The sequence below is a fragment of the Anguilla rostrata genome, chromosome 17 (assembly GCF_018555375.3).
Source record: "Anguilla rostrata isolate EN2019 chromosome 17, ASM1855537v3, whole genome shotgun sequence".
In the NCBI taxonomy this organism is placed as follows: Eukaryota; Metazoa; Chordata; class Actinopteri; order Anguilliformes; family Anguillidae; genus Anguilla; species Anguilla rostrata.
This window is the reverse complement of record NC_057949.1, coordinates 21,553,774-21,578,987: the sequence shown is the minus strand read 5'-3', so window position 1 is coordinate 21,578,987 and position 25,214 is coordinate 21,553,774. Positions and strand designations below refer to the sequence as shown.

General features: G+C 48.1%; 2 protein-coding genes across 4 annotated transcripts; both read left to right on the top strand.

Annotated features, from left to right (window-relative positions):
- Positions 1-11: 11 nt before the first annotated feature.
- cfap70 (cilia and flagella associated protein 70) lies at positions 12-16,174 on the top strand. The gene is made up of 27 exons (XM_064314330.1): positions 12-305; positions 634-817; positions 1,015-1,113; positions 1,295-1,377; positions 1,722-1,898; positions 2,061-2,243; positions 2,459-2,553; positions 2,681-2,783; positions 3,532-3,666; positions 4,484-4,648; positions 5,739-5,798; positions 6,231-6,322; positions 6,431-6,491; positions 6,691-6,885; positions 7,551-7,682; positions 9,784-9,909; positions 10,546-10,679; positions 11,358-11,473; positions 11,731-11,922; positions 12,033-12,220; positions 12,495-12,647; positions 12,847-13,008; positions 13,291-13,380; positions 14,118-14,219; positions 14,929-14,976; positions 15,205-15,374; positions 16,094-16,174. Exons 1-26 carry the CDS (start codon positions 234-236, stop codon positions 15,283-15,285), a joined length of 3,228 nt encoding a protein of 1,075 aa, XP_064170400.1. The 5' UTR covers positions 12-233; the 3' UTR covers positions 15,286-15,374; positions 16,094-16,174.
- Positions 16,094-24,576, top strand: hmox2b (heme oxygenase 2b). 3 transcript variants are annotated; one of them, XM_064314338.1, is made up of 6 exons: positions 16,094-16,174; positions 18,491-18,623; positions 18,863-18,980; positions 19,756-20,247; positions 20,804-20,927; positions 21,356-24,576. In XM_064314338.1, exons 2-6 carry the CDS (start codon positions 18,526-18,528, stop codon positions 21,481-21,483), a joined length of 960 nt encoding a protein of 319 aa, XP_064170408.1. In that variant the 5' UTR covers positions 16,094-16,174; positions 18,491-18,525; the 3' UTR covers positions 21,484-24,576. The 3 variants fall into 3 exon arrangements, with proteins under 3 accessions (XP_064170408.1, XP_064170409.1, XP_064170407.1); XM_064314339.1 differs by lacking the exon at positions 16,094-16,174 and adding an exon at positions 16,196-16,475; XM_064314337.1 differs by lacking the exon at positions 16,094-16,174 and adding an exon at positions 16,533-18,095.
- The last annotated feature ends 638 nt before the right edge of the window (positions 24,577-25,214 follow it).

The following is a 25,214-nucleotide window of genomic DNA, read 5'->3' as shown; positions in this document are numbered from 1 at the left end:
GCTGACGTCTTTGCCCAGAAGTTTCAGCTCTTTTGAGCTCCGAAAAAGTATTTGACTTATAGAAAAGGAAAGAATTTGCAGAAGCAAATGGAGAAACCATATCTCGCGACACAGTCCTGTTGCAACCATGGAAACCATAGGACGCTTAGCCATCCTGGCCTGCAGAAACCTCCGTGTTTCCAGTTAACCATAAACCTGCGCATTTTGCTAACTATCAACTTCTCATCGCAATCATGGAACAGATTCAAGCAACTGGAGGCAAGACGGTGCCTGTGCAAATAACTGTTTTAAGTGGAAACAACTTGGTGAGTGTGTTGGTGTGCTAGATGTGTAATGTTAGCGCTCAAATGCAATGTATGTAATGTATCGTCAGAGTGAGTCTAACATGAACATCATGTAGCTGCCTAGCTAACATGAGCAGTTTATAATATTCGTTACAAATGACATTTTGAGCCACTTATTTCTATTGTCAGTGAAAACAGACGTAGTCTGGCTATTGTTTGTGTGTGTGTTTGTACTATTTTACTTTATTTCAGTTGGGTAGAAGTTTTGCAATTAAGATTATTGTTCATTTACTCTCAAATAATGCTGGCAAATTAATATGTGAACAGTAATATAAATATTCGGTCACAGAAGGGTGGCAAGGGTAAGCCCTTCCTCAGTATGGTGCGGGCTGAGTTTAGCGGTGCAGTGCTGGGGGAATCGCAGAAGGTGGAGACCGTACCCGACCAGAGCGTGGAGTATAATTTCGCCTGCGGCTTCAACTGCGGAAATGGAGCCAATAGTTTGGACGACCTGGCGCACCGACCACTTATCTGTGAGTGCACGACCTGCTCTCGCCTTTCAGGTGTCTGCTCAACAAAACAAGGACACAATGGCACTAATGAATCAATGAGATTAGAGCAGTGAATTTGGGAGTAAGTTTAGAAAACATGCTGGTGTGGAAGCGTGTGTGTGTGGGTGTGGGTGCACTGAGAACTTTAGCTCGTACATGACTTCGGTGCTGATCTGCAGTGACGGTGATGGAGGTTCTGTCCAAAGAGAAGAAGCAGAAAGAGGAGAGGACTATAATCTTGGGCCAAGCTGCCTTGGACCTGCTGCCTCTTCTACAGGGTAAGAGCCAGGCCAGGCTCACTGGATCTCCCAGCACATACATATGCAAGTCATAACAGCATAATATTAGCAAAACTCTGCCACTGCTTAAACTGAAAAAAGCATCTTCTAAGCGGGACTGCAAGGTTGTTGGTTGTCCTGGTTTAACTTGGTTTCGTCTCTGAATCTTGGCCTCCTGAAGGTCAGTGCAGCTCTACATGTGTGGCTGTTCTGCACCTGACCCCTGATTCACCTGGAGAGGCCGTCTCTGATGCCAGCTGCCAGGTGAGGGCTGGCTGTCTCCTTTGCCCCGCATATTCATGATGTGTGTGCGTGTGTGTGTTCACGTGAGTGTATGTATGTGTGGTCTGTGTGTGTGTGCACGTTTGTGCGTGCGCATTTCCGTGTGTGCATGTGTTTGTGTGGTCTGTGTGCGCAGGTGTGTGTGTGTGTGTGTGTCTGAGCGAGCGTGTGTGCAGGTGTGTGTGTGTGTGTGTGTGTGTGAGCGAGTGTGTGTGCAGGTGTGTGTGTGTGTATGAGTGTGACGCAGCCATGCTGAGCCATGCTGAGCCATGCTGGCCCCCCCTGGCGACGAAGAAGACATTTTCTCCTCTCGTCCTTGTTCGCAGCCCTCCCTGGATGTGACCATCTGTGTCCCAGAGCCTGTGCTGTCTGACGTCCAGCTCAGCCAATCAAACCTGCTCAGGGTTGCCGTGGAAACGGCATATTCGGTCCCAGAAGCCTGGAACGCCGGCACTGGACCCCCCTTCAACTACGTGGCCGGCCTACAGGTGCCCCTGTCAGAGGTGAGGGGAGAGAGAGTGAGAGAGATAGAGAGAGAGAGAGTGAGAGAGAGAGAGAGAGAGAGAGTGGTCTTGTATTTTTGTCACCTAGTGCACTAAAAGTGTGTCTCTCATGGAGAAGCACACGCTGCACGCACTCGCGCTTAGTTTTTCTCCCTCCTGCAGAAGGAGCAGACGCTGCTGTTCGCCAACGGACTGCTGAAAGCCGGCGGGGAGAGAGAGCCCCTCTCCAGGCCCAAAAAGTGGCCCGTGGGGCCCCTGCTGGCCCCCGGGGCCCAGTTCATGCCAGGAACCTCCATAGATATGCAGCCAATTGAGACGGAGGATGGAGACCTGACCGGTGTGGAGGTAGAGTCTAGGAATGCTTAGTGTGATAACTACTCAGACACGACTCAAAATTTGAACGATACTTAACCTGGTAAATATACGCACAAATAATGGATTCTCTTGGATAGGAGCGACTGCTAAATGCTTAACATGCAAACATGTAGCTGTGAATACGTACTGAATGAGGGTGCATGCGGCGTGAAGGCGTGCTGAGGGAACGTGTTCATACGTCCCAGGACAGGGAGTTCCGCACGGAGGCGGAGACGGACAGGAAGAGGGTGAGCTGGGACTCCGAGAGGCGCTGCTTTCTGGATCCTGGAGCTGTGGCTAGGTGAGCCCCCCCCCCGGGAGGCAAATGGAGGGGTTTTTTTGTTGTTGTTTGCGATCCCAGGATCCCCATATATTTATAACATCATATTCTACACCCCCTCCTCCCCACCCCCGTGCCCCATCCTCAGCCTGACCCAGCAGATCGAGGCCTGTCGCCTGTGGCCCGTGGAGGTGATGAGGTCAGCGCAGGGCGGAGCCCCGAAAGGAGGGAAAGCTGGGAAGGAGAAGGCGGTGAGTCCTCCGGGGCGATGGACGAGGGAACCTGGTCTGCGTGTCTGTCTTTCATTTTCCAGGAGGGAGTCTGTCCATCCCAGCCCCTTCACTGTCAGGCCTTCACCACGCTCCGTCGCCTCTTCCTTTCCTCTTCCTCTCTCCAAAAACAGTGAGGGGGGAGACCTTTTGAAGTAATGCCAGCTTCAAGTAATTTGATTACACAAATGAACAAGCATATTTCACACATTCCTCTTACTGTTGTCGTAAGACATGCTGGTGCCATTGTTTTCTCCTTTGTGTTTCACTTTTTACTACCACACAGTTCATTGGCTGGCATGTATTCTTCATTAGACACTATTACATCCATCAGTTTCTTAACTGATCAGCACACTGGCCTGTATGGTGAACAGTGAGTATTTATTATAATCTTGAATGTTGCAGTGCTCAGAAGAACACAAATGCACTACAGGTAGTCATGTCAACCCCAACATGTTAGTATAGTAGTATGATTGGTTGTTTTGGCAGAGCAATAGTACGGTTGGTACATTCGTTTTCTCTCACCAGATGGACAGAAGGCCTGGAAAGCTGCAGCTGACGTTTATCTGCTACACTTATGCCCCAAAATGCGTCTTTTTCTTTCAATTAGTGTTTATCTTATTTCTTCTATAAATGGCGGTGATCTAAATTGGTCCATGAACTCCTCTCCTGGTCGTTGAGAAAATGTAACGTCCTCTGACGTGTTTTTGTGATTCTGGCCGGGTGCCAGGGAGAGGAGGAGGCGCCGATCTCGTTCCACGGCGTGGCCTACGTGGACTTCGCCCCTCTGCTGTACCCCGGAGCCAAACGCATCCGCGGCGCGTACCGCCTGTGGCCCTTCTACGAGTCCGACCTGGAGGCCAAGGTGAGGGAGCGTGGGGGTGGGGGTGGGGGTGGGGATGGTGGAGGGCTGCTGGCTGCTTTGCCTCAGAACTCTCCAGCTGAGTTGTTTTTCAGTGGTGAGGGTGGATGTGTTGCCTGTTTGCTGATGGAGGTGGAGATGGGGATGGGGATGTAAGCCACTTCTGCATTCAAAATGCCAAGCAAGAGAGAGAACAGTCACCATCACACTACAAGAATGGGTGCAGTCGGGTGGAGAAATTAATTTTCGCACGCAGCTACGGATCTGATTGCTGTTTGTCGTATCTGATGTTCCGGACTGTAGCTGTGGCTTTGGGGTATTGTTTTTACCTGCGCTTGATTTGATTAAGGAACCCAACGGAGGGCTGCTCAGGGAAGCTTTTGCTGTCAGGGTTGCTAAGATGGTGTTTCACTTGTGTTCCCGTGTTATGAATAAAGATATTGAATTGCTGGATTTGCTGCAGCGATTTTCTTTTTACGTGTCATAGGCTATTATGTTCAAAGATGGGGACTAGGATCCACTCTCCCTGACCCTGTTCTGGTGTTTTTATGGTATTGTTGAACGCCTGTATCATTGTTGTAACGTTGATGTTAAACTCCTGTTCCTTTGTTGTAATGTTGATGTTAAATTCATGTTCCATTGTTGTTACGGCAATGTAAACTCCTGTTCCTTTGTCGTAACGTTGATTTTATGTTTCAGTTCCGTTGTTGTTACGGTGATTTTAAACTCCTGTTCCATTGTTGTTATGGTGATGTTAAACTCCTGTTCCATTTGTAGTCACGGCGATGATGCTAATCCCCATGCTAAACCCCTGCTTCAGACCAAGCGGACCAGCAGCGTCCTGCGGGACAGCATGCGGACTGCAGCGGTTCATCCCAAACACCGGGCCTCCTCAGCCCTCAGCTCCTCCCAGTGGAAGGCAGGGGCCCCCAAAATCCCAGAGGCACAAAAGGCTGGAAAAGAGCCCAAGGACCAGCCCAGAAAAGTGAGTGGGCCTGCTGCCTAGAAACCAGCGGCGTAGGTGGTGGGGCGGCGGGGGTGGGGATAATCATAACTAAGCCAAGCTACGGCTCTTAGCCATCTCCCTACAGCTGCCTTGTTTTCCTGTATTTTTATCCTGTTCATGCTTTAAAGGTGCCGGAGGTGAATTTCGCACTGAATTAGAGACGTTTGTCGTTACTTAGAGAATTGGAACAGCTTGCCACGTCATACAAGAGAGACCCTTTAGGTGTTCAAGTCCAGGATTTTCGCAGTGCTGGGTGCTATCGAGACAACAAGCAAATGATGAACAGAGATGGGTGGCCTGTTCTCCTCACCATATATCCATGCTCTCATCTAGCTTGCTGCATACAGTGGTGTGCACTGAAAGGCAAAACAGCTTTAAGAAGAACCACTCCGAAAATGCTGGAGATGGAAAATATTAGGCAGAAATTGGGAGTTTCTTGAGTGCCCTGCTGGTTTACTCCAGATATGAACTCTCACTCAAAATTCCATGTGATCCCCCCACCGCCCGACCCCAGCCACCCCACCCCACCCCGACCCCCCCAGCTCCTGGCCCTGAAGGCCTCTGGCGGAGCAGCAGAGGGCTGCTTCCCAGCGCGATTAGCGGTAATTGCCGCAAATTGCCGGCTTCATTACCGGCGGTGAGTCATCATCTCTTTGCCTCCTCTGGCCTTCGCGGCCCCCCCCCCCCCCTCGTTTTCCTTATTCGGCAGCAGGAGGAGGAGGGCGCGGCAGCATCTGCGGTTACAGCCGGCAAGTAGAACAAAACCCCCCCCCCACAATGTTCCCTAAAACCGCCCACGTCCCCCCCCACCCAAACCACCCCCCCCCCCCCAAAAACGCTTTACAGGGTAATGAAGCCTGACATCATCGGAGGCCTGTTCGCCACGTCCGTTCAGCTCTGTTTCTGCGAGGTCTTGAATCCTGCCCAGGCTATGACTTCTACTTTTACGTCCAGTGCAGCTTTATGGCTTTCCTCGCTGTGACAGTTTCGCTCGTTCTGCACGTGAAAAGGCACACGCAGTGAGTCGGCCAGCTGGATAAACCTCACCGTGTCTCTGCTCTTGAACCAGGGAAAGTCACCTGCTGAGACTGGGACAGAGCTGGACACTCAAGGGAATGTGGAGGGACAGGTGAGCTGGGTCTGGATTAGAGTTTTTTGTGTGTGTGTCTGCGTGTGTGTGTGTGTGTGTGAGCGTGTGTGCAGGTGTGTGTGTGTGTGTGTGTGAGTGTGTGTGCAGGTGTGGTCTGTGTGTGCAGGTGTGTGTGTGTGTGTGAGCGTGTGTGCAGGTGTGTGTGTGTGTATATGAGTGTGTGCGTCTGATGAGTAGTTGGATAATGACGCAGCCATGCTGAGCCATTCCGGGCCACCCTGCCAATGTGTGTGTGTGTGTGTGATTGTGTGTGTGCATGTGTGTGCATGTACGTGCGTGTGTGTGCATGTGTGTGCGTGTGTGTGTGTGCATCCATGTGCATCCCTTGAAGTGAAAGTGCTAAATGCATCTGAACACAGGCCTGATGATGTCACCCCTCGCCCCCACCCCTCTCTCCCCTCACCGCTGTAGATGTACGTGGATGCCAGGACCTACATTGTGATTGAAATCTCCCTGGAAAAGCCGCTGGTGCCGAAGAGATCTCCGGAGGAGCTGGCCAGGAGGTAGTGCCAGGCCTGCACTTCAATTACAGAATCTTTGATGTAACAGAATATAGACTGTCCTGTCCTGGCCTGATTAATTAATGTTTCTGTTTTGCAAAAATCATTTAGGGTGATGGAACTGATTCCCCCCAGACCTCCCCTGCCACGCCTACCGGTTGGAGCAGAGAGGGTAAGGAAGACACACACACACACGCGCGCGCATCCACACACGCACACACTTAGATGTACACACATGCTTGCTCCCACTGAGCAATCTCTTGCCTAGATCTGGTGAGCACTCTACACTCGTGCCATCTTGTGGTCACTGTTGGTATTAGAACTGCAAGTCTGAATTGCACAAACTGCGTGTGTGTGTGTGTGTGTCTCAGGCAGTGCAGGAGTATCAGTCTCAGGTGGCGAATGTAGTGGGCCAGGTTCTGGAGCAGTACCAGCAGCTGTTCGGAGGTGCCATGGTCCCAGGAGCCCCGCCCCTTGACCCCGCCTCCCAGGAGCAGCGCAAGTCCCAGCTTCTGGCAGAGCTGAACTACTCCGGGCGGTACTTTGCCTTCAAGGAGCAGATGAAGGTGAGAGGGCAGGGCCAGCAGACCCTCACACGTGGGACATTCGCAAAGATCTAAAAACCATCCATTTTTAAAAAAGAGAGCCCATGGCCCATGGAACAAAATAGACACTTTACTCGGTAGCCTTGGCACTTCTTTTGTGATATTGCTCTTTTTTTGGTTAAGACACTTGTGCATAAGTGGACGGACTGTTGTGCATCAGCATTGTGTTCACAAGTGGGATGGTCCGTTGAAAAATATCCTCTTCCAGCCTAGAACTCATATGCAAGTTGTTGATTTTTGACTCGTTAGATGGACATATATATATTCTGTATGACCAAAGGTATCTGGAAACTCCTTGGTCTGGGGCTGTTTTTCATGGTTTGGGCTAGGCCCCATAGTTCCAGTGAAGGCTGATCTTAATGCTACAGCATACGGTCACATTCTAGATGATTCTGTGATTTTCCAATAGTTTGAGGAAGGCCCTTTACTGTTTCAGCATGACACTATCAGTTTACAGTACTTGGTATGGTTGTTTTTGCAGTCACATTAGTGGTCAGTGTATGGTTCTGTGTGGTCAGTGTGCGCTCTTTGTGTGGTCAGTGTATGGCTCTGTGTGCTTGTTCTTTCTCTATCTACTTACGGTCAACCCCTCCCTCTGAAATGGTGGTGGTGGTTGTCCTTCCCAGCACTCGGTGGTCCGGATCGTGCGTGAGAAGATGTTGCGGACTGAGGCCTTCTCCGACCCGGAGCAGCTGCAGGCTTTCCTGAGCCAGCTCTACGTGTTCCTGGTGGACGAAATGCATGTGGCCCTCAACAAGGTGAGGACGACGACTACCTGCCCCCCGTCCACCTAACCCCCCCACTCCCCCCGCTGTGTTGGGTTTGTGGGAGAAGTTACTGATTCTATAGACAAACCAGACTGAATTGAAATTTAAAATACTATTTAAAGTGAAATGCTCTGATTTGACTTTAAACTGATGCTCTGGCGTGACCAATGAAAATACTGGGAGCAAATTAATTCATAAACTCTGACATATTGATAGAAACTCCTGTTATCCGCCAGAACCATAGGGAGTAAGCAAATAGAGGTGCCAGAAAGGAACGCGGAAGCTGACCGTCTTTTTTTCGGTTCAGGACATCTGTGGGAGGGTTTAGGCTTGTGTGCATTGCCTGGGGGATCTGTCTCAGAGCACATCCTGCTTTTGGGGTATTGTTGACCTAACGGATAAAAAGCACTATCCTTAATTAGATAGTGAGCTAATCAGATAACAGAATGAACCACCTCTAAGCCACAGCTCACTTTAGCCGCGTTTCCACCGCAGGAACTATACCCCGGAACTAGGAACCTTTTGAGGAACTCAGTGCGTTTCCACCGCAGGAACTAGGGTCTAAATGTAGTTCTGGGGGCTTTGTTTTACCCCCCAAAACGTTCCTGCTCGGGGGGTAGTACTTTCCGAAAGTACAGGAACCTTTTGGGTGGAGCTTGCAGCGCTGAACATTTCTGATTGGTCGAGTACTCGTAGCATTTGTGTTGTATTTATTTTCCGTCATTACCCGCCATGTTTGAAAATATGCAGCGGCAAACCAATTTATTTTCATAATAACTTCAAATCAAACTTGTATGTTATGCGGCGCAGTAGCCTAGTTTTGGTTATAGCCTGTCAACGTCTTGGAATTATAACGTGTGCTCTTCTGTTCTTTTCTTGCTTTAGTATTCGTTTTATAAAATGCTAAGCATTCGTGCTGGGACAGCATAGGCTATTACGTAGGCTACCAAAACATTCAAACGGATTAATTCGGTTGCTGAATATTTTCTTCCGGATTTTCTTTGTTAGCCCGTTGTAATTGACTCGAAACGTTTGATACAGTTATGTGAGGTATGCGGTAGTTCTGCATAATTAACATTGGTGATACAGTACAAGAAAACTGGAAATCACCTTCCGCACTTTTTATCCGGGTAAAATAACAGGTTAATTCTAGTAATCTTCCCTTTAGCTTTTTCAGACTGCCGTAATTTTACTCAATTTTACTGCCATTTTTCAATTCCACGAAAAGACCAGGAAGACTGGACTCATTTATGGTGCATGGTTCGCATTTGGAGGGCACACTTCGCTGCTCGGCTAGCAGTAACTTCGAAGGAAAGCAAACGGTGGCTGTACCACTACTAATTTACATTTTCACGCAAGTCCGAGTTTTCGTTGTATTCTTGTCATTTTGCGATTAGCCTAAATGGAATTGACGACGAGAAAGTAATAAAACAGCAAATTGTTTACAACGTGTGCATGTTTTCTGCTGTTAATGAATGTGTTTGAGAGGATATATGAAAATCAATAAATACAAAAGTAACCATATATAGTCATTGTTGGTAACCCGTTGTATATAAGTGAAATGAACCCCTCCGGGCTGTCCCGGTTATTAGAAAATAATGTAGGCTACTACGGTGGTAGTATGGGGTTACAGAAGAAATCATATGACAGATGGACCGACGACAACGTCGCTTTTTCATATGTCAGTGGGCTAATTTGCCTAATCTTCGCGGGACTTTAGACCCCGGTGGAAACGCAGACAACCATTGGCTGAAGGAACCTTTTAGTTCCTGGTAAAGTAGTTCCTGGGACTGAAAGTTCCGGGTAATTTTGGTGGAAACGCGGCTTTTGCTGACGCTAGTGCTTAACCCTACCTCCCTCCTCCCTCCCCCATCTCGTCTTTCCACCTCCCTCTTTCCTCTCAACTTCTTTTTGTTCCTTCGCTTCCCCCTTCTTCTTACTTCTTGTATTTGTTTTCCTCTGTTGCTGGCCATCCCCCTCTCCTTGTCTACTTCCGTTTGATCACGTTTCTCTCTTTCACCCTCTCTCCTGACCCTCTCTGTCCTGGTCTCTCTGGCTGTCTGACCCCCCCTTCCCCCCTCACCCTGGACAGACACTTTCATCAGACGTGCAGGAGACGAAGCAGCGCCCCCTGCTGGACAGCGCTCAGCTCAGGCACTTCGCCAGAGAGGCCCAGCTGAATGAGGACTATCCCTTGGCTTCCCAATACTACCAGGAGGTATGGGACGCACCCCCTCCCCCTCCCATTGTCACAGAGTCCCCAAACTGCAGCCACAGCTCTCAGCATCCCTGTTTTCATCTAAACCCTTCCTCTTCAGCATTGTGAGGTTGATGACTCTCTTGCGATGAACATGCACTAACGAGCAGGGCCCCGAACGTCCACGTCGTTCCGCCGAGGAACAGTTAATCCTTCAAATAATCTGTACTGACTAGGGGCAAAATCCCTCGTCCCAACGGTGTCCTCGGCATACGAGATGCTTAAATGGAAAATGGGATAAAACCTAGCAATAAAAACTGGAATGGCCATTGAAAAACATGGAAAGAATTAGTAAAAACATACACAACGTGCAGGACAAGGGTACTCTTACCTTTAAGAAATGAGGAAACCTTCAGTTTCACCAAAAATAGATGTTTGTCAGTTATGTAGGCAGCCCATTCCAATCAAGGTAGTCTAAAGGAAAAGGCTTTTTTACCCAAAGCTATTCTGCACCCATGGTCCTTGTAAATAGATTGTCCTACTGAATGCACATTCATGCTTTACTAAAAATATTTTTAGACAGGCTGGTGCGTAGACAGCCGTTGGCCTTGAAACCATGGAAACCGCCTTCACGTCGGGTTCGCGCGTCTCTTTCAGAGGCTGGCTCTGGAACGCCAGGACCCCGGCCACTGGTTTGACTTTGGTGCTTTCCACATGCTGACGGGGGACCACGTGAAGGCACAGGAGTGCTTCCAGCAGGCTGTCTCCGTAGAGCAGGCTCACCTGCCCAGGTGAGGGGAAGGGTGGCAGGGTGGGGCAGTGGGTAGGGAACTGGGAACAGAGGTTGCAGAGGTTCAAGGCCCACTTTGGAACACTGCCACTGTATCCTTTAACACGGTAGTTACGTTTGCATTCCTTCAGCAAATATTCAGCATATTCTGTGTAGTTTCTCTGGATACAAGCCTCTGCTTAGAAAATTAATTATGTAATAATTAAGAATGGGCACAACTAATCACCTTTCCAAGTAACTGTTGGATTACTCAGTATTTATTAAAATACTGATTGGCTGTCCTAAATTTGCTTATTTCTTTGCTGTCGCCTCAGAGGGATAACTAGAGTAGGAAATGAAGATGTTAATTAGCTGTAGTGCAAATTAGCATGAGAGGCAATGTACCAGTGATTGTGGTCTTGATGATTCTAATTGTACTCCAATTTAGTCCCATTTTCCTTGACTGAGTGAGTGTTCCCTTCATAATTATGACTGGCTAGCAGCTTACAACCCTGGGTCCACCAGTACTAACTGTTATTGTTCGTTACAGTAATCATTTACTAAAATATTCAAAATGTCCCTAGAAATAATAGAAAAGGAAAGGGATTGAGGGTGCTAGAGAGGCAGGATAAGTGGGGGTTCAAAGAGGGAGGGCTTGGGCACCAAGGTCATGTGGGGGCCCACTTATTCCCCTGAACAGCCTGCTGATGTGTGGGATCCTTGCGGAGATGGCGGGAAGATTTGAGGAGGCGGAGACTTTCTTGGAGCAGGCGACTTCCCTCGACCCTAACAACGTGGTAGCCTGGACCCTTTTCGGTGAGATTGGGGGGGGGGGAGTGGGGGCGTGGCAAGGGGGGTGCACTGCTGAGATGGACATTACCATTACCATTAATCAGTATTTAAAGTACCTACAGCAGATCAGGACGTGACTGCGGCAGAACCCTGGGTTCCGGAACACCAGAGTCCTAGAGTTCTAGAAGGGTTTGCAGAAAGGCCGTGGCTCTTCGAGGTCGAGGTCGTGAGTCGAGTCCATTCTGCGGGAAGACCGTGATGTGTGGTGTCTGTGCTCTCAGGCCTGTACTACGAGAGCAGGGACAACGCCATCCAGGCGGAGATGGCCTTCCTGGAGGCCCAGAGGCGGCTGAGAGCGGCCCTGGCCAACGGCCCGTCGTCCAGGGGCAAAGATGGGGCCGAGAGGGGGGCAGATGAGGTGCTGCAGCCGAACAGGTCGTCAGTTACCAGCGACCACCCCGTCAACACTACAGGTAAGCCCCGCAGAGCGTGGGGGTGGGGTGGGGTGGGGTGGGGTGGTCTGCTTCTGCAGTGCTGTGTTCCTGTTTGTGGGTGATGTCATTTCCTGTCCTTGGTGGCTCAGATGTTGAGGAGGACGCAGAGAACTTGGTGAACAGGTCTCCGATCAGCCAGGAGGGCGGGCCAGGGAGAGACGGGGGGTTCACTGACCAAGATCCTGCCGTCACAAAACCCCCAGCATCCCCCCCCGGGCTCAGAACCACCATCTACATGGAGGCTGTGCAGTTTCTGCTGGAGAACAACGTCCTTCAGGTTAGCACTGTGAGCGCACACATGCACACATGTGCGCTCAAAAACACATAAAGCCGCATACACATCCAACTTTACTTCACTCTAACCCCCTCTCCCTCAGTCTAACCGCTTCTCCCTGTCTTTCTCACTTTTTCTGCCTCCCTCCCTACCACTCAATCCCTCCCCCTCTTTCACCCCATCTTCCCCCTCTCTCTCTCTCACCCCTCTCTCCACCCCTCTTTCTCTCTCCGCCTCCCTCCCTCGCTCCCTGCCTGCCCCCCCCCCCCCCCCTCAGATGGCTGAGAGAGCTCTGGCTCAGCAGTTGCTGTGTCCAGAGGGCGGCAGGAGCAGCTGCTACCACCTGGCGCTGGCCAGACTGCATCTGCTGAGCGGGGACTACTGCAGCGCCGAGGCCAGCCTGAAGGAGGCGCTAGACGGTGGCCTACAGGTGCGGCGAGTGATGTAGAAAACAGAGCACAGTGCAACATGCAAAAATCACCAATTACAGTGAAAAAGTTGGGGGGAAAAAGACATGAAAATGTATTTAGCTGATTTTACATTATTCTCAAGTCAGTAAAACCATTAGTGATATTTTTACAGTGTTGCTGGCTCAGCAGTTGTTCTTTGTTTGCTTGTGTTATGTGTAGAACCCGGATGTCTGGGCTTTGACCGGTCACCTGCACTACCTTACGGGGACCCACAGCCAAGCGAAGACGTGCTACGAGCGGACCGTGGACTTTGTGGCAGACGCCTCCGACATGCACGCGGTCTACCTGCGTCTCGGACACATCTACCTGCAGGAGGGACAGGTGAGCAAGACGGACAGGTGTGCTTCTCATGATCCCGACACAGCCTTTGTGCATTCAGCGCAGTACTGCCACCTCCTTCGACTCTGTAAACACAACGATGCGCGAGGGAGTTAACGAGGTCCTGTGAAAAATGATTTTACGCAAGTGAAACCTGCTGACCGTGCAGCACATGAAACGCTCTTTTGTACGTCGCTTTGGATAAAAGCATCTGCTAAATAAATGTAATGTAATGTAATGGCACATATAATAATCCCCTGTTCCTTGTGACTCCCACCCCCGCAGTTTGAGAAAGCCAAACCCACCTACCTGCGCGGCTGCAAGAGCTCCCCATCCTGCCTCACCTGGCTGGGAGTGGGGATTGCCTGCTACCGAGTAGCTACCAAATCTGTGTTTGCGTACACACGTACACACACACACGCACACACGCATACAAACACACACACGCACACACACACATGCATACGCACACACGCACACACACACGCACAAACACACACGCATACGCACACACACACACACGCACAAACACACATGCACACATGCATACGCACACACAAACACACGCATGCACACACACACGCATACGCACACACGCATACGCACACACAAACACACGCATACACACACACACACACGCGCACACACACACACACACACGCATGCACACGCATGCACACAGATGCGTGCACGCACACACACGTCACACACAGACACACATTCATTCATTTTTAACTCAGGAGTCATATGAATTTGTCCTTGCCTGACCTTTAATGCTTCTTACAGAGTGTGTTGGCATCAGATTCATTTCATGCTTCCCACTGACAGTTTAATTGCCCTGTCACAAAGTGACACCAGTAACATGAGCTGTGCTGCATTTAGCATAACAGCAGAATCCTGCGAAAACTTTATGCATAATACTGCTGGTGTTGGTGTACACACCCTTCCTCTGAAACAATATCCACCTCCAGTTACAATGCTGCGGATGTCTGTGTGATGTTATTAGTGCTTGAGCAATTACTGCTCACTCGGATTATGAATAACAGTGTCTGTCTGTCTGGCTGCTGTGTGCTTGCTTGCCTGTCCGTCCGTCCGTCCGTGTGAGCGATTAGCTAGGAGAGCTGGCCGAGGCGGAGGATGCCCTCACAGAAGCCAACGCCCTGAACAACGCCAACCCGGAGGTGTGGGGATACCTGTCCCTGGTCTGTCTGCAGGTCAGTTCCTGAAGCTCCACAAGTGCCTCTGCAGCGGCTGGCGCGCAGTCTAAACATACACGCCCACCAACGCACTGTGCTCTGTGACTGTGCGTGCCCACGGAACGGCCATAACTCAAGTGTGCGTCAGTCACTCACTATGACTCCGCCCCATACGGGCGTCAGTTTCACATATTTTTGACCTGTTTGGGCTTCCGTAATAGGAAGGGAGGCAAGGAAAGGAAACAAGGAGGTAAAAAAAATAAGCGGTTTGGAACGCACCCTGTGCCTTCTGGCACTGAACGCTGACTGTCCTGAGGGCATTGTTTGCTGTTGAGTAGGATAAGAGTCTGGGGAACCCTGGGGTTCTGTGACAGAGTCACAGATGTCCTTTGCAAAATAGAAAATAGGTTTATCCAAGATTATTTTGTGTATATTTTAGCCACGGGGTTGTAATCTTAGAGACGCTTCACACTTAAAAACAATGTTTGGGAACCCCTCTGGTGGGACACATTTCTGTGTCCTTGCAATGCAATCTCACGTTGGGCAGCGTCTAAATTTAGCCAGAACAGATAGGGCCCTGTGCAGTCACAGCTTGGTGCGAGTGACCAATGCGGAGTTGGATGGACGGTGCTTTCCGTTATGTCACCACCCCGACTGAGGCGAGGGCTGTGGCAGAGGGGTTTGGGTTCTGTCTGTCAGTGCGTGACCGGTGTCTTTGTCTCCTCAGACGGGCAGGAAGCTGGAAGCTGAGCAGTGCTATAAGTACGCCACGAAGGTTTGTGCCTTTCTCATGCTCTACACTGGGCCTTTTTGAGCTTGCCAGTTAATGGCTGAGGCCACGATCGTCCATCTGACTGAATAGGCCCATTGCATGCCTATAAAATTACTAAATAAAAATGAGTGCTAAAAAATTCAGTGCTAGAAACCGAAAATCTGCAGGTTAATATTCATCAATTTTCATTTGCAGTATGTTAAATTTAAATTTAAATTTTTTTTGTTGCAGTTGAACCTTCAGAAAGAGACGCTACTGCGAGAGATTACAGAGCTGCAAGCTCAGGTCGGGTTTGGAAATCCAAGCTTCTGAGTCAGATCAGATGCTGTGATTGGTCCGGACCGGAGATGAAGAGACACTTGCTCCCACCCACACTCACTCAGTTAGCATAGGCCAGAAAGGTGTGCCAGGTGCCTGATTTTCTTCATCCTATACGTTGTGAAGAATCTAACACTGTGACATGTAGCATCATAAATTTGTGATGTTAACAATAAGACAATAAACAATAGGTTTTGAACAAAAATTACCGCATGGAAGAAGACATTTAAATGAATGTTGTGAACCGCTGATGAAAAATTACACCCCAGAAAGGACATTTTATACTTGGTTGTCAAGTTAATTTTACAAAGTGTACAGGTTTTTGTATATTTGCAAATATAATATATTCCCAAGACTTCTGGACCAAAACAGGCATTGCTTCAGAAACTGCTGCACATAATGAAATTTATGATCACAAAAGAATGAGGTGTCTTTGTGCTTGGTTAAAACAAAAAACATGCACCCACACCGACCCTTTTCGGACAAGATTGGTCACTCCTGATGTAATCTGTGTGAAGAAGCTGTGTTATTTACTTTCCAGTTGATTAGTCAGATCGTTCGCATGCTTGTTAATCAAGGGAAATTATAAAACAAACTGAGTCAAATGTAAGTGATCAGTTTGAAGGAAGGTTTTCGGCCCCACCAATTTTCAGCACACCAACGGTCCCTGGAGAAATCCCCATCACTGAATTGTACAGTTTTTACCGCGTACGTTATAATAATGACGTAAACCTGTCATTAGCTACGTGTCTGGCGTTGGTCTGGCGTAACGTACTCTCTTGTTCTCCTGCACGCAATCCAGCACTTCCTGTTTAGCGAATGAGCGCATGAGCGACAGCTATTGAACGGAAGAAACACTTCTGGCTACGTACCGCAGAGGAAGGTAATTTTATTTAGCCATACAATAATAGGTAGCCATCATTCAAGGACGTATTAAATCCACACTACCAATTAGATTGCGTGTAAACTATGTGACTTGACAAAATATGTATGGTTGATCTGTGCAATCATTGCGGCAACGGAGAGAGCTAGCTGCACTACTACGGCTATGAATGTCTTTGTTTAAATTGAACTTTGTTTTTTGAAAGTTACTTTGCTTGATAGCTGGCAAGACGTAAGATAATTTGGGTGTATACTTTCAAATCAGTTTTGCTAGCCAATGACCTCATACATCTTCTAATGCGGTACGTAAATAACGTTAATAATAATTTCGGTTTGGATAGTTCGCTAATGCTGCTTGGCTAACAGTATGCAAGTAGTTTATTTGCAATTGTCCAAACTAGACAGGTGACATGGTTTGTGGTTTTCACCAGCTAAATTTAGGTAAAAAATAGCTATCCGTTTAGATAAAATGACACCACTAGAATATGCACTTGGCTGCACGAAGTGTTGAAACTGAGAAAATCTGGCAAAGACAGTACCTCTGGAGCATGAACTGGAGTGGTTCGTTGGAGAAACAGTCGCGGGATCAGTGCAAAGATGACAGCTAACTTGTTGTAGAGTTGGTTCAGTTAGGGACAGCGAAAGCTAACTAGATAGCATGTCTTTCCAGCTAAGCAGCTTACTGGGCTAATAGTTTTATATGGACCTGTAACTTTATTTTGCGGAATCTATATGTCAGTAGAAGAACATTGTGCCACATGACACTGCAATGTGTTTATTATTTACATTTTTTTACTACGGTGTTTTTTATTGCCCCGGGGGTAGCTGGCTGGATGGCCATAGATGGCTCCATTGACATGAACCGAGGGTTAAACACCGTTACTTAAACAAAAACGAAGCAAACGCTAGAATGGCACAGACGAGTTGCCGTAGCTACGGGTGAATTTGTATTGCTTTGTCAGTGCCGTTTTTTCAGTGTATAGTTTCTATCCTAGTTAAATCGCCCAACCCCCTATGCTTTAGAACTGCGTTGTCACCGCTCTACACGACCGTGCTGTGCTGCGCCAGCTGTTTTCTCTGTGCGAGATTCTGTTGTTGTTGTTGTTGTTGTTGTCGTCGTCGTCACTCGTGTGCCAGAGTCACGCGGGCGCAGTTCACTTTTTTCACGAGACAAGGTCAGAACTGACACTGAAATAGTTAATGCAGCAACTGGACCAAAGTAATGCGGCGCTGCTTCTCGTGATTGCCAATCTGCTTCACATCAAACCCGTCTTGAATGTCATGTCTTGGGAGAGATCTATCCACCGACCTCAGCGCATACTATGTTAAAGCTAGTATATCTCCCCAACCATACCTTATCGTGGAGTTCTTGAGCTGAGGTGTTCTTGAGTGCGGCTTGTTTTATTCTTTGTGGCCTTGTCATTCATGAAGATGACACTGCAAACAAAATAAATGTTCTGCGATAGCGTTGATTGACATCTCTGGCTGCAGGCACTGCAGGATGTACTATAACATACAGGCAAATGACAAACTGAATGATGAGCAGAATGCCTTGATTTTCCCTTTGACATGCTTGTGTAAGTGTGTATAGTATGTTTTGTATGCAACTGGAGAATCAGTTTAATGATGCAGGATTTAGGAACACAGAGCATGTGAGCACCTTCTTTTTGAATGATACCAGATACCGAGTAATGCTCTTCGGGACAAAGCCGGAGTCTGACCGATTGTTAGAAGTAGCAGCTGTTTCAATTTGACCTGTTCGGTCTCTGCAGTGATGTCACTATCTTGTGTGCAGTGGGACGGGATGTGACTAATTGGCATACAACTTTCTGTCACGGTTGCATCGAGTGGACTTTCAGATACATCATTATGCCTCTGTGGAGTGGGGAAACAACGGATGGGGTTTCGCTCATGTGTGAATGGTACATATGCTTTTCTGAGGGAGCAACGCTATCCAATTGTGTGTGTGTGTGTGTGTGTGTGTGTGTGTGTGTGTGTGTGTGTGTGTGTGTGTGTGTGTGTGTTCATTTGTCTGCGGAAATGAATATGATGTGTGTGTGTTTTGTAGGCTAAACTGGAGTAATTCTACCTTTCTGCCAGGTCCCTCTTTGCTGAAGAGCACACATGATCCCCGCCCTCAGATAAGCAGGGCAAGGCATTAGTAGACTGCCTTGTGTTACCTGATCAACAGGCAGGCTGTACACACAATCAGGGCAGATGTCATCACAGATGTCAGAATAGATGCAGCCTGTACCAGCTGTGGATAGAAAAAACAAATGAAGTTCTTCCTTCACTGATGCACCTCATGTGACCACAGAACGTGAAGACAGACAGACCGACACAGACGGAACGATGCCTGCAGAGAAAATGGAGGATTCTGGGAAGGAGGAGGGAATTTCCAACGGCGATGGGGTGGTCTATGAAGAGAACGAGGTGGAAGAGAGTGTCAGGTACCGAAATCAGATTCACACGTTTATGAATAAAGGTTACTTCTACACCCTTATCCGAGGGCTGGGTGGGAGGGTGTGTGTGTGGGTGTGTTGAAGTCCTGGACTGCCTTCGTTGTGACTCAGCCCGAGCATCACTATCAACGGTGATTGGAAAGGCGACGTAATGTACCTCAGGGGAGAATATGCTCTTGTTCATGGAGCGTGTGGTTGATGTTTTTTGCCCCCCCCCCACCCCCCAGGCCCGAGGACCTGTCGGAGCTGCTGGCTGCAGGGACCAAGGAGTCCCACGAGAAGGCGGAGAACACGCAGTTTGTCAAGGACTTCCTCAGGGGCCGGATCCGCAGGGAACTCTTTAAGGTCAGCCTGATGTTGAGAGTAAATGCCAAGTCACACTAGGAGGCATGACAACTACACAGCTGCATCATCAGGATAATGATACAAGTACAATATAAGCCAGGGGTGGGAAATTCTGGTCCTGGAGGGCCGGTGTGCACGCAGGGTTTTGTTTCCACCGGTTTCCCTGGGTAAATGAGCTGATTGACTGTGTAAACCAACGCTGGTTCACTCGTAGCTTAGATTACAGAAAAAGTTTTCATGCAGGGAACAGTCTTCAGCTGTCATTCGCATGCTTATCGAGGAATGTAGCAAAAATGTCAGATGGCGTAAGTGTTAGGGCTAATTGCATAATTAAGGCCAGAAGGTGGCATGAGAACCAGAAACAGATATGGCCCTTGTTGCCCACCTCTGATATAAGCGCTGGATGGAGGTACATGTAACATGAAAGTGGCACAGGAGTTACATGTGTAACATGAAAGTGCTGTAGGAACAAAGTAGAAGGTAAATGATAAGAATGATCCTAGATTGGGAGTGCCCTGATAGTTAGTCTAGCTATAGTCTGAGGAGATGCGTCTTCAGACCATGGCAGAAGATGGGCAATGAGTGAGTGGTTCACAGAGGAACAGCGAGTTCGTTCCACCACTGGGGAGCTAGGGTGAAGAATCTCCGTGGTCAGGATGAATGAGTACTATTCACCCGGATGGCAGGGGCTGCAAGGCGCCCTGCTGCAGCAGAGCGGAGTGGTGGAGCTGGAATGTCATGTCTTGACGCGGTTTTTCTGGGCCGTCTCTCGCAGCTGGGCACGGTGGCCCTGTACTTCACCTACACGGCCATGGAGGAGGAGATCGAGCGGAACAAGGAGCACGCCGCCATCGCGCCGCTCTACTTCCCCGCCGAGATCCACCGGCACGAGGCGCTGGCCCGGGACCTGGAGCACTTCTACGGGGAGGACTGGGAGGGCCAGGTCAGCTGCTCCCCGGCCGCCCAGCGCTACGCGGAGCGCATCCGCGAGGTGGGGCGCTCCGACCCCGCCCTGCTGGTGGCGCACGCCTACACCCGCTACATGGGCGACCTGTCGGGCGGGCAGGTGCTGAAGAAGGTGGCGCAGAGGGCCCTGAAGCTGCCCGCCACGGGCGAGGGCGTCAACTTCTACCAGTTCGACGGCATCCACAGCGCCAAGGCCTTCAAGCAGCTGTACCGCAGCCGCATGAACGAGCTGGACCTGGACCGGCCCACCAAGGAGAGGATCGTGGCCGAGGCCAACCTGGCCTTCCAGTTCAACATGGAGGTGAGGGGGGGAGGAGCTAGCCTGGCTCTCCATTTCAAACATGCTTCACTTTTACATTTACATTGACTTTGGGCTTTTTCATTTTTAGGCAGGCTACTATTTTTTTTTGCATACAAATCCATTTGTAAGTGGATAACTTTAACCTAATCCATTTGTAAATGGATAACTTTAACCTAATCCATTTGTAAATGGGTAACTTTAAACCTATTTGTAAATGGATAACTTCAACCTAATTTACTGACGCAATTCAGGATGAATACCTTTACCAAGTAAACAGTACAGTACCTTTCTCAAGAATTTCTGAGAATTGAACCTTGAACCTCAGGGGCACAAGTCCAGTTCCTGACCCAATATGCTACACCACCATGTAACAGTTTGACATTGATCGGTAAAGAGGTACCCAACGAACCCCTGGGCATTGTTGTAAATGAGTTTGTTCCATTTTAACATAGAGGTGAGAGTTTTAACTTCGGCGCGGCGAGTTTTGATACGCCTGGCTGGAAAGTTGTATTGGGGGGAAAGGACCGCATCTTTGTGGATGTCTCTCCTCTCCAAGGTGTTCTCTGAGCTGGAGGAGATCGGGAAAACCCTGCAGGATGAAGTTCTGGATGCAGGGATGCCCGTTCACGGGGACATGCAGGGAGACATCAACAAATGCCCCTACTACGCTGCCAAAATGGGTAGGCACCACAAACTGTTCAAAAAAAAACTTTTTTCTGGTTCTAGGTCACAGCTTTGGAGTCTCTGATGTAGATGATTAGCTTGGTTGGTGTAATCTCTCTCAGGTGTCCTTGTTCCGCGTTTGCTAACAGTGCCAAGGAAAGGCCTGGCCTACTTTCTCCAGTGTGCGTGCGTTTATTGAGCTGTGTATTCCGTATTCCTGCCTCCCGCGATGAGCTTGGGTGCCTTTTAAGAGGTCGCAGAGTAATTATCCAGATCTTCCAAAATTGGCTCAGTGTGGTTTTTCCTGGGTCTTTGATTCATTTTATAACACAGCCATTGCGAATTGTTCTGAGACTACCTTTTTTCGTAAATGGTGCAAATCCGAAAATTAATATTGATTGATTGATCGATTGATCGATTGATTGACGTTTTGATTGGTTGACAGCGGCCGGCGGGGGAGCATCGTACGTCTGTCAGGCGGTCACGGCTGCCCTCCGGCATCCCACCGGTCAAGTCCTGCTGGCCGCCTGGGTCGCCGCCCTTGCCGGATTGGTCGCCTGGTACCTCATGTGACCCGGCATCGTCAAACAGCCAATCGCAGCCCTCCAAGAAGCAAGCAAGGAAGGATGACTGGAAAGGTGGGGGGAGGGGGGGGGGGTGGAGTTTAAAGACTTGGGTTCATGGACCTCGAATGGTTTCCTCCCTCCATTTCTCAGTCCCGCCTCTTTCCGCTGACGTCACTAGCCCTTCCGCCCCGTCCAGTCATGTTCACCGGCCACCTCCCATAGTCCCTTGTGGCTGTCACAGGCTGTCACAAAAACGCAAAAAAAAAAAAAGGTGTTCCTCAGAAAGGTAGCTATGTTCTCCTTTTCAAAAAGAATATTAGTGGATCCATTGTTGGATTTAAAAAAAAATCTTTTTTTTTTTCGTGTCAGTTTTTTTTCTTTCGTGCTGTTCGGGATCCAGAACAGCAAGATGAAGGTTTTTTTTTCATGACTGGGGAATTGTGCCCCCATAGTCATTTGAAGTTTGACCTGGTGGCTTTTTTTCTGGGGCTGATATGCAGTGAAAGTCACCCCTGCTCTGTCAGATTTTATGGTTTTTGTGCTGTTAGTTGCTATTTTTAGTGGTTCCCCCAACCGATAAAGCCTTGCCAGGATTCCAAATTCTCCGGACGGTTATACTGAGCAGTTTGGCTGAAAAGCTACAATGTGCCCCAGATATGAGCCTCGCAAATTTAATGGGGAAAATGTTTTTCGTTTTCCAAATTACTGTGCTGTAGGCTGTGGTGTGGTGAATCCTAGAATCACTTCTGCCTGTCAGGTCAATATTTTGATTTTGCCTTGAAGACGGTCATTGAACAGAGTATGATGTACAAACCAGGCATTTTCCCCATTCCCACATTGAACAAAGTCACTCTTCTCTGGAGTGTTTTTTTAGACATCTAGATTGATGCCGTAAATTAGGTTTTTTATTTGCATGATTTTATTCTTTTAAGTTTATATTTCCTGGGTGAGATCAGGGTTTTTCTGTTAAGCATAGTTTTTTAAGTTGTTAAAAAACAATGGCGGCTATTCATTTCTGAAATGTCTAAAAAAAGAATAACAAAAAACCCCATCTGTAAGTCCTATCCCATTGTTTCTCCATCATGTCAGCTGATGCAGTGTTATTCGCTGGTTTCACGTGATGTCACTTCCTCTATTTTTCCCTCATGAAGGTCCTAGCACAAGGAGTTGTCGTAGACCATCTAAGCTCCTGACCTGTGCTTGTTTTGGTTCTGCGTTTCTGGGTTAGCTGCACTAGGCATCAGGAAGTTCAATGAGTTAGAGGTGTGCTTGAAGAGCCATCAGAGAGAAACCCGTAAACACGCTCATCTCACACTCATCGCTTGTTCATCACCACATCAACGGTTCGGCCCGTTCAGGTGAGATTTGAGTCGCTGGACTCAACGATGGCTGAGGAGCGATGCCTACATGTTTTCGTGCTTCAGACTTGTATGCACTTTGGTTCTTTATGAAGTCTGAGTAGATACTGCCCCCTGTCATTTACTGTTTTTCTTTAGGAGAAAAATGAATGGAGCCGTTGGCATTTGTATTATTTTTATTTTTAAAAACGGATAAAAACAGAGTATTACGCGCGAGACGGGAACTGCGCTCGGATGTGCCATGCGTACGGTGAGCGGTGACCCTGTCTCCTCCTGTCACCATGGAGACGCGCGAGCGAGAGCTGCGAAACCCATCCAGTCCGTCCTGCAAACCACCACCCAACAGTAAGGCTGCGCTTGGAGAGAGAGAGAAAAAAAGAAAACGAGCAGCTCAATTACGCTCGCACCCAACACAAAAGCACACTTTTTCCAAAGGCTTTTATGAAACCCCCACGTGCCGGAGCGCGATGGTACGTCTTCTCTCAGAGCTGAGCGCACCGTGTTATGGTGGCTGACAGAGTGATACAGTTTCTTTGCTCTCTTACCCTTTTTTTTTTTTCTTTCTTTTTTTAAATGACGCGTCACTGCATGTCGGCCATTTTAAAATGCTGGTGCTGCTCACGAGTTCTGTGAATAGAAGCAGCCTCACTCTCGTGAAGATGTGTATGCTTTATGAAGGCCTTAGGAAGGTGCATGTGAAGTGTGACATCATCACTATATAAATCTGTTACGGCTGCTGCTCAATGCACTAGTAATTTGTCATAGAATATAAATATACGAATAATATGCATCCACACATGTATGTATGCATTTATATTTATAAAAAATGCAGGCTTGAAATGTAGCCCTCTGTTCTGTTGTGTACTTGTAATCTTTGGATGGGGAAATGGATAGATTTCCCTGTCCCATCACTAGGGTCAGTTGATTAACACTTAAATATTATATCCCAGAGTTCTCTGCTGGAAGATGGAAAACGAAACACATTAGCAGGTTATTGCTATCTAATGTCATTACTCTTATATTTCATTTTTTCCCATTTATGTCCTTTAAACCTATTTGTAGTGGCTGGTGTGGTCCAAAGAACATTAGGGAAGGAACAGTGAGAAGGAACTTTTAATTGTTCTTCACTCCTCTTTTCCAATGCAAAGGTACACTCACTGGTACCACCATCCACAGCCAAAGCACAATGTTCAATTGCGCTTTTCTTTACTCTTAATCTGATTGGTTAATGGTTACTTTCCTGGCCCCAAAGAGAGGAATTGTGGGTATTTACTTGGCTAAAAAGGGAGAAGGTTTGCAGTATCAAACAGGAAGCGCGCAGTTCCCTCACATTTCTCAAACTGTACGTTGCAGTAGCGTTCCTCCATTTTGAAGTAGTATTTGTAGTATTAACAATGGGGATGAAACAGCTTGTGTAGCGTGTTCTGTTGTCAGCATGACGACGCCAGTTTCAGTAATAGCAGCTGTTAGGAGAGGAGCGTTCTGTGTTGGACCAACAGGAAAGGGTGTTCTGGGTTACTGGGCTGAGCTTTCCCTGTTTTACCTCAGTTCAGCAGGAAGCCTGACCAGAGTCATTACGGTTAGTCTGATTAGTCTAGCATGAATAACAACGAAAGATGAACACGAATGCAGCAGGTCTCAACTGTGTGCAAAATATTAATAAAAAAACTAATTATTTGTGATGGTTAACAAGAACATACAGTTTCACCTGTGTAATGAAATAAAAACATAAAAATGTTGAATTCCTGTTTGAGCATTTTTTCCCCCTCCCCCACTCTCACATCTCCCGTTCTTCTCACCTGGATCTCTACAGGTGAGCTGTTAGCTGGCAGTGCACAGAGACATCACCTGTTAAGCGTTTTTGTCCCTGGAGAGAAGACCTTACGGGAAGCGTATGTAACATTACACCATAAACCAGAGATGGAGATAAATCTTTGTGTTGCCATGAAGAAAAACCTGGGTCAATTAACAATAGGGCATCTCTTGTAACAGGCACCAGTGAAACTGCTTTAGTCTTTTCACTAACTGTACAAGAACTCTGCATCCTGTTAATACATCATGGGTGTAACAGCTAGTAAAACATGCGCAATATAGTAGTATAACCATTGTCGTATTTATTTTTTGGGAGGGGGTGCTCATATTCAACTCCAGTTCACCATCAGAGGTGGTGTTAAAAAGAAAAAAGGAAACTGCACTGAACAGGTATGTTCCAATCAGAATCCATACCTTATTAATGGGTCGTTAAAAACAGAAGATTCCAAACGGGCTTCAGTATGTGTGCTCTATTGAAAGCAGGCTGGAATTTCAGACAAGTGACACAGGACATACCAGGGGGTTTCAACCTTGATTCTTGGGGGATGACTCATCTTGGTTTAATTAC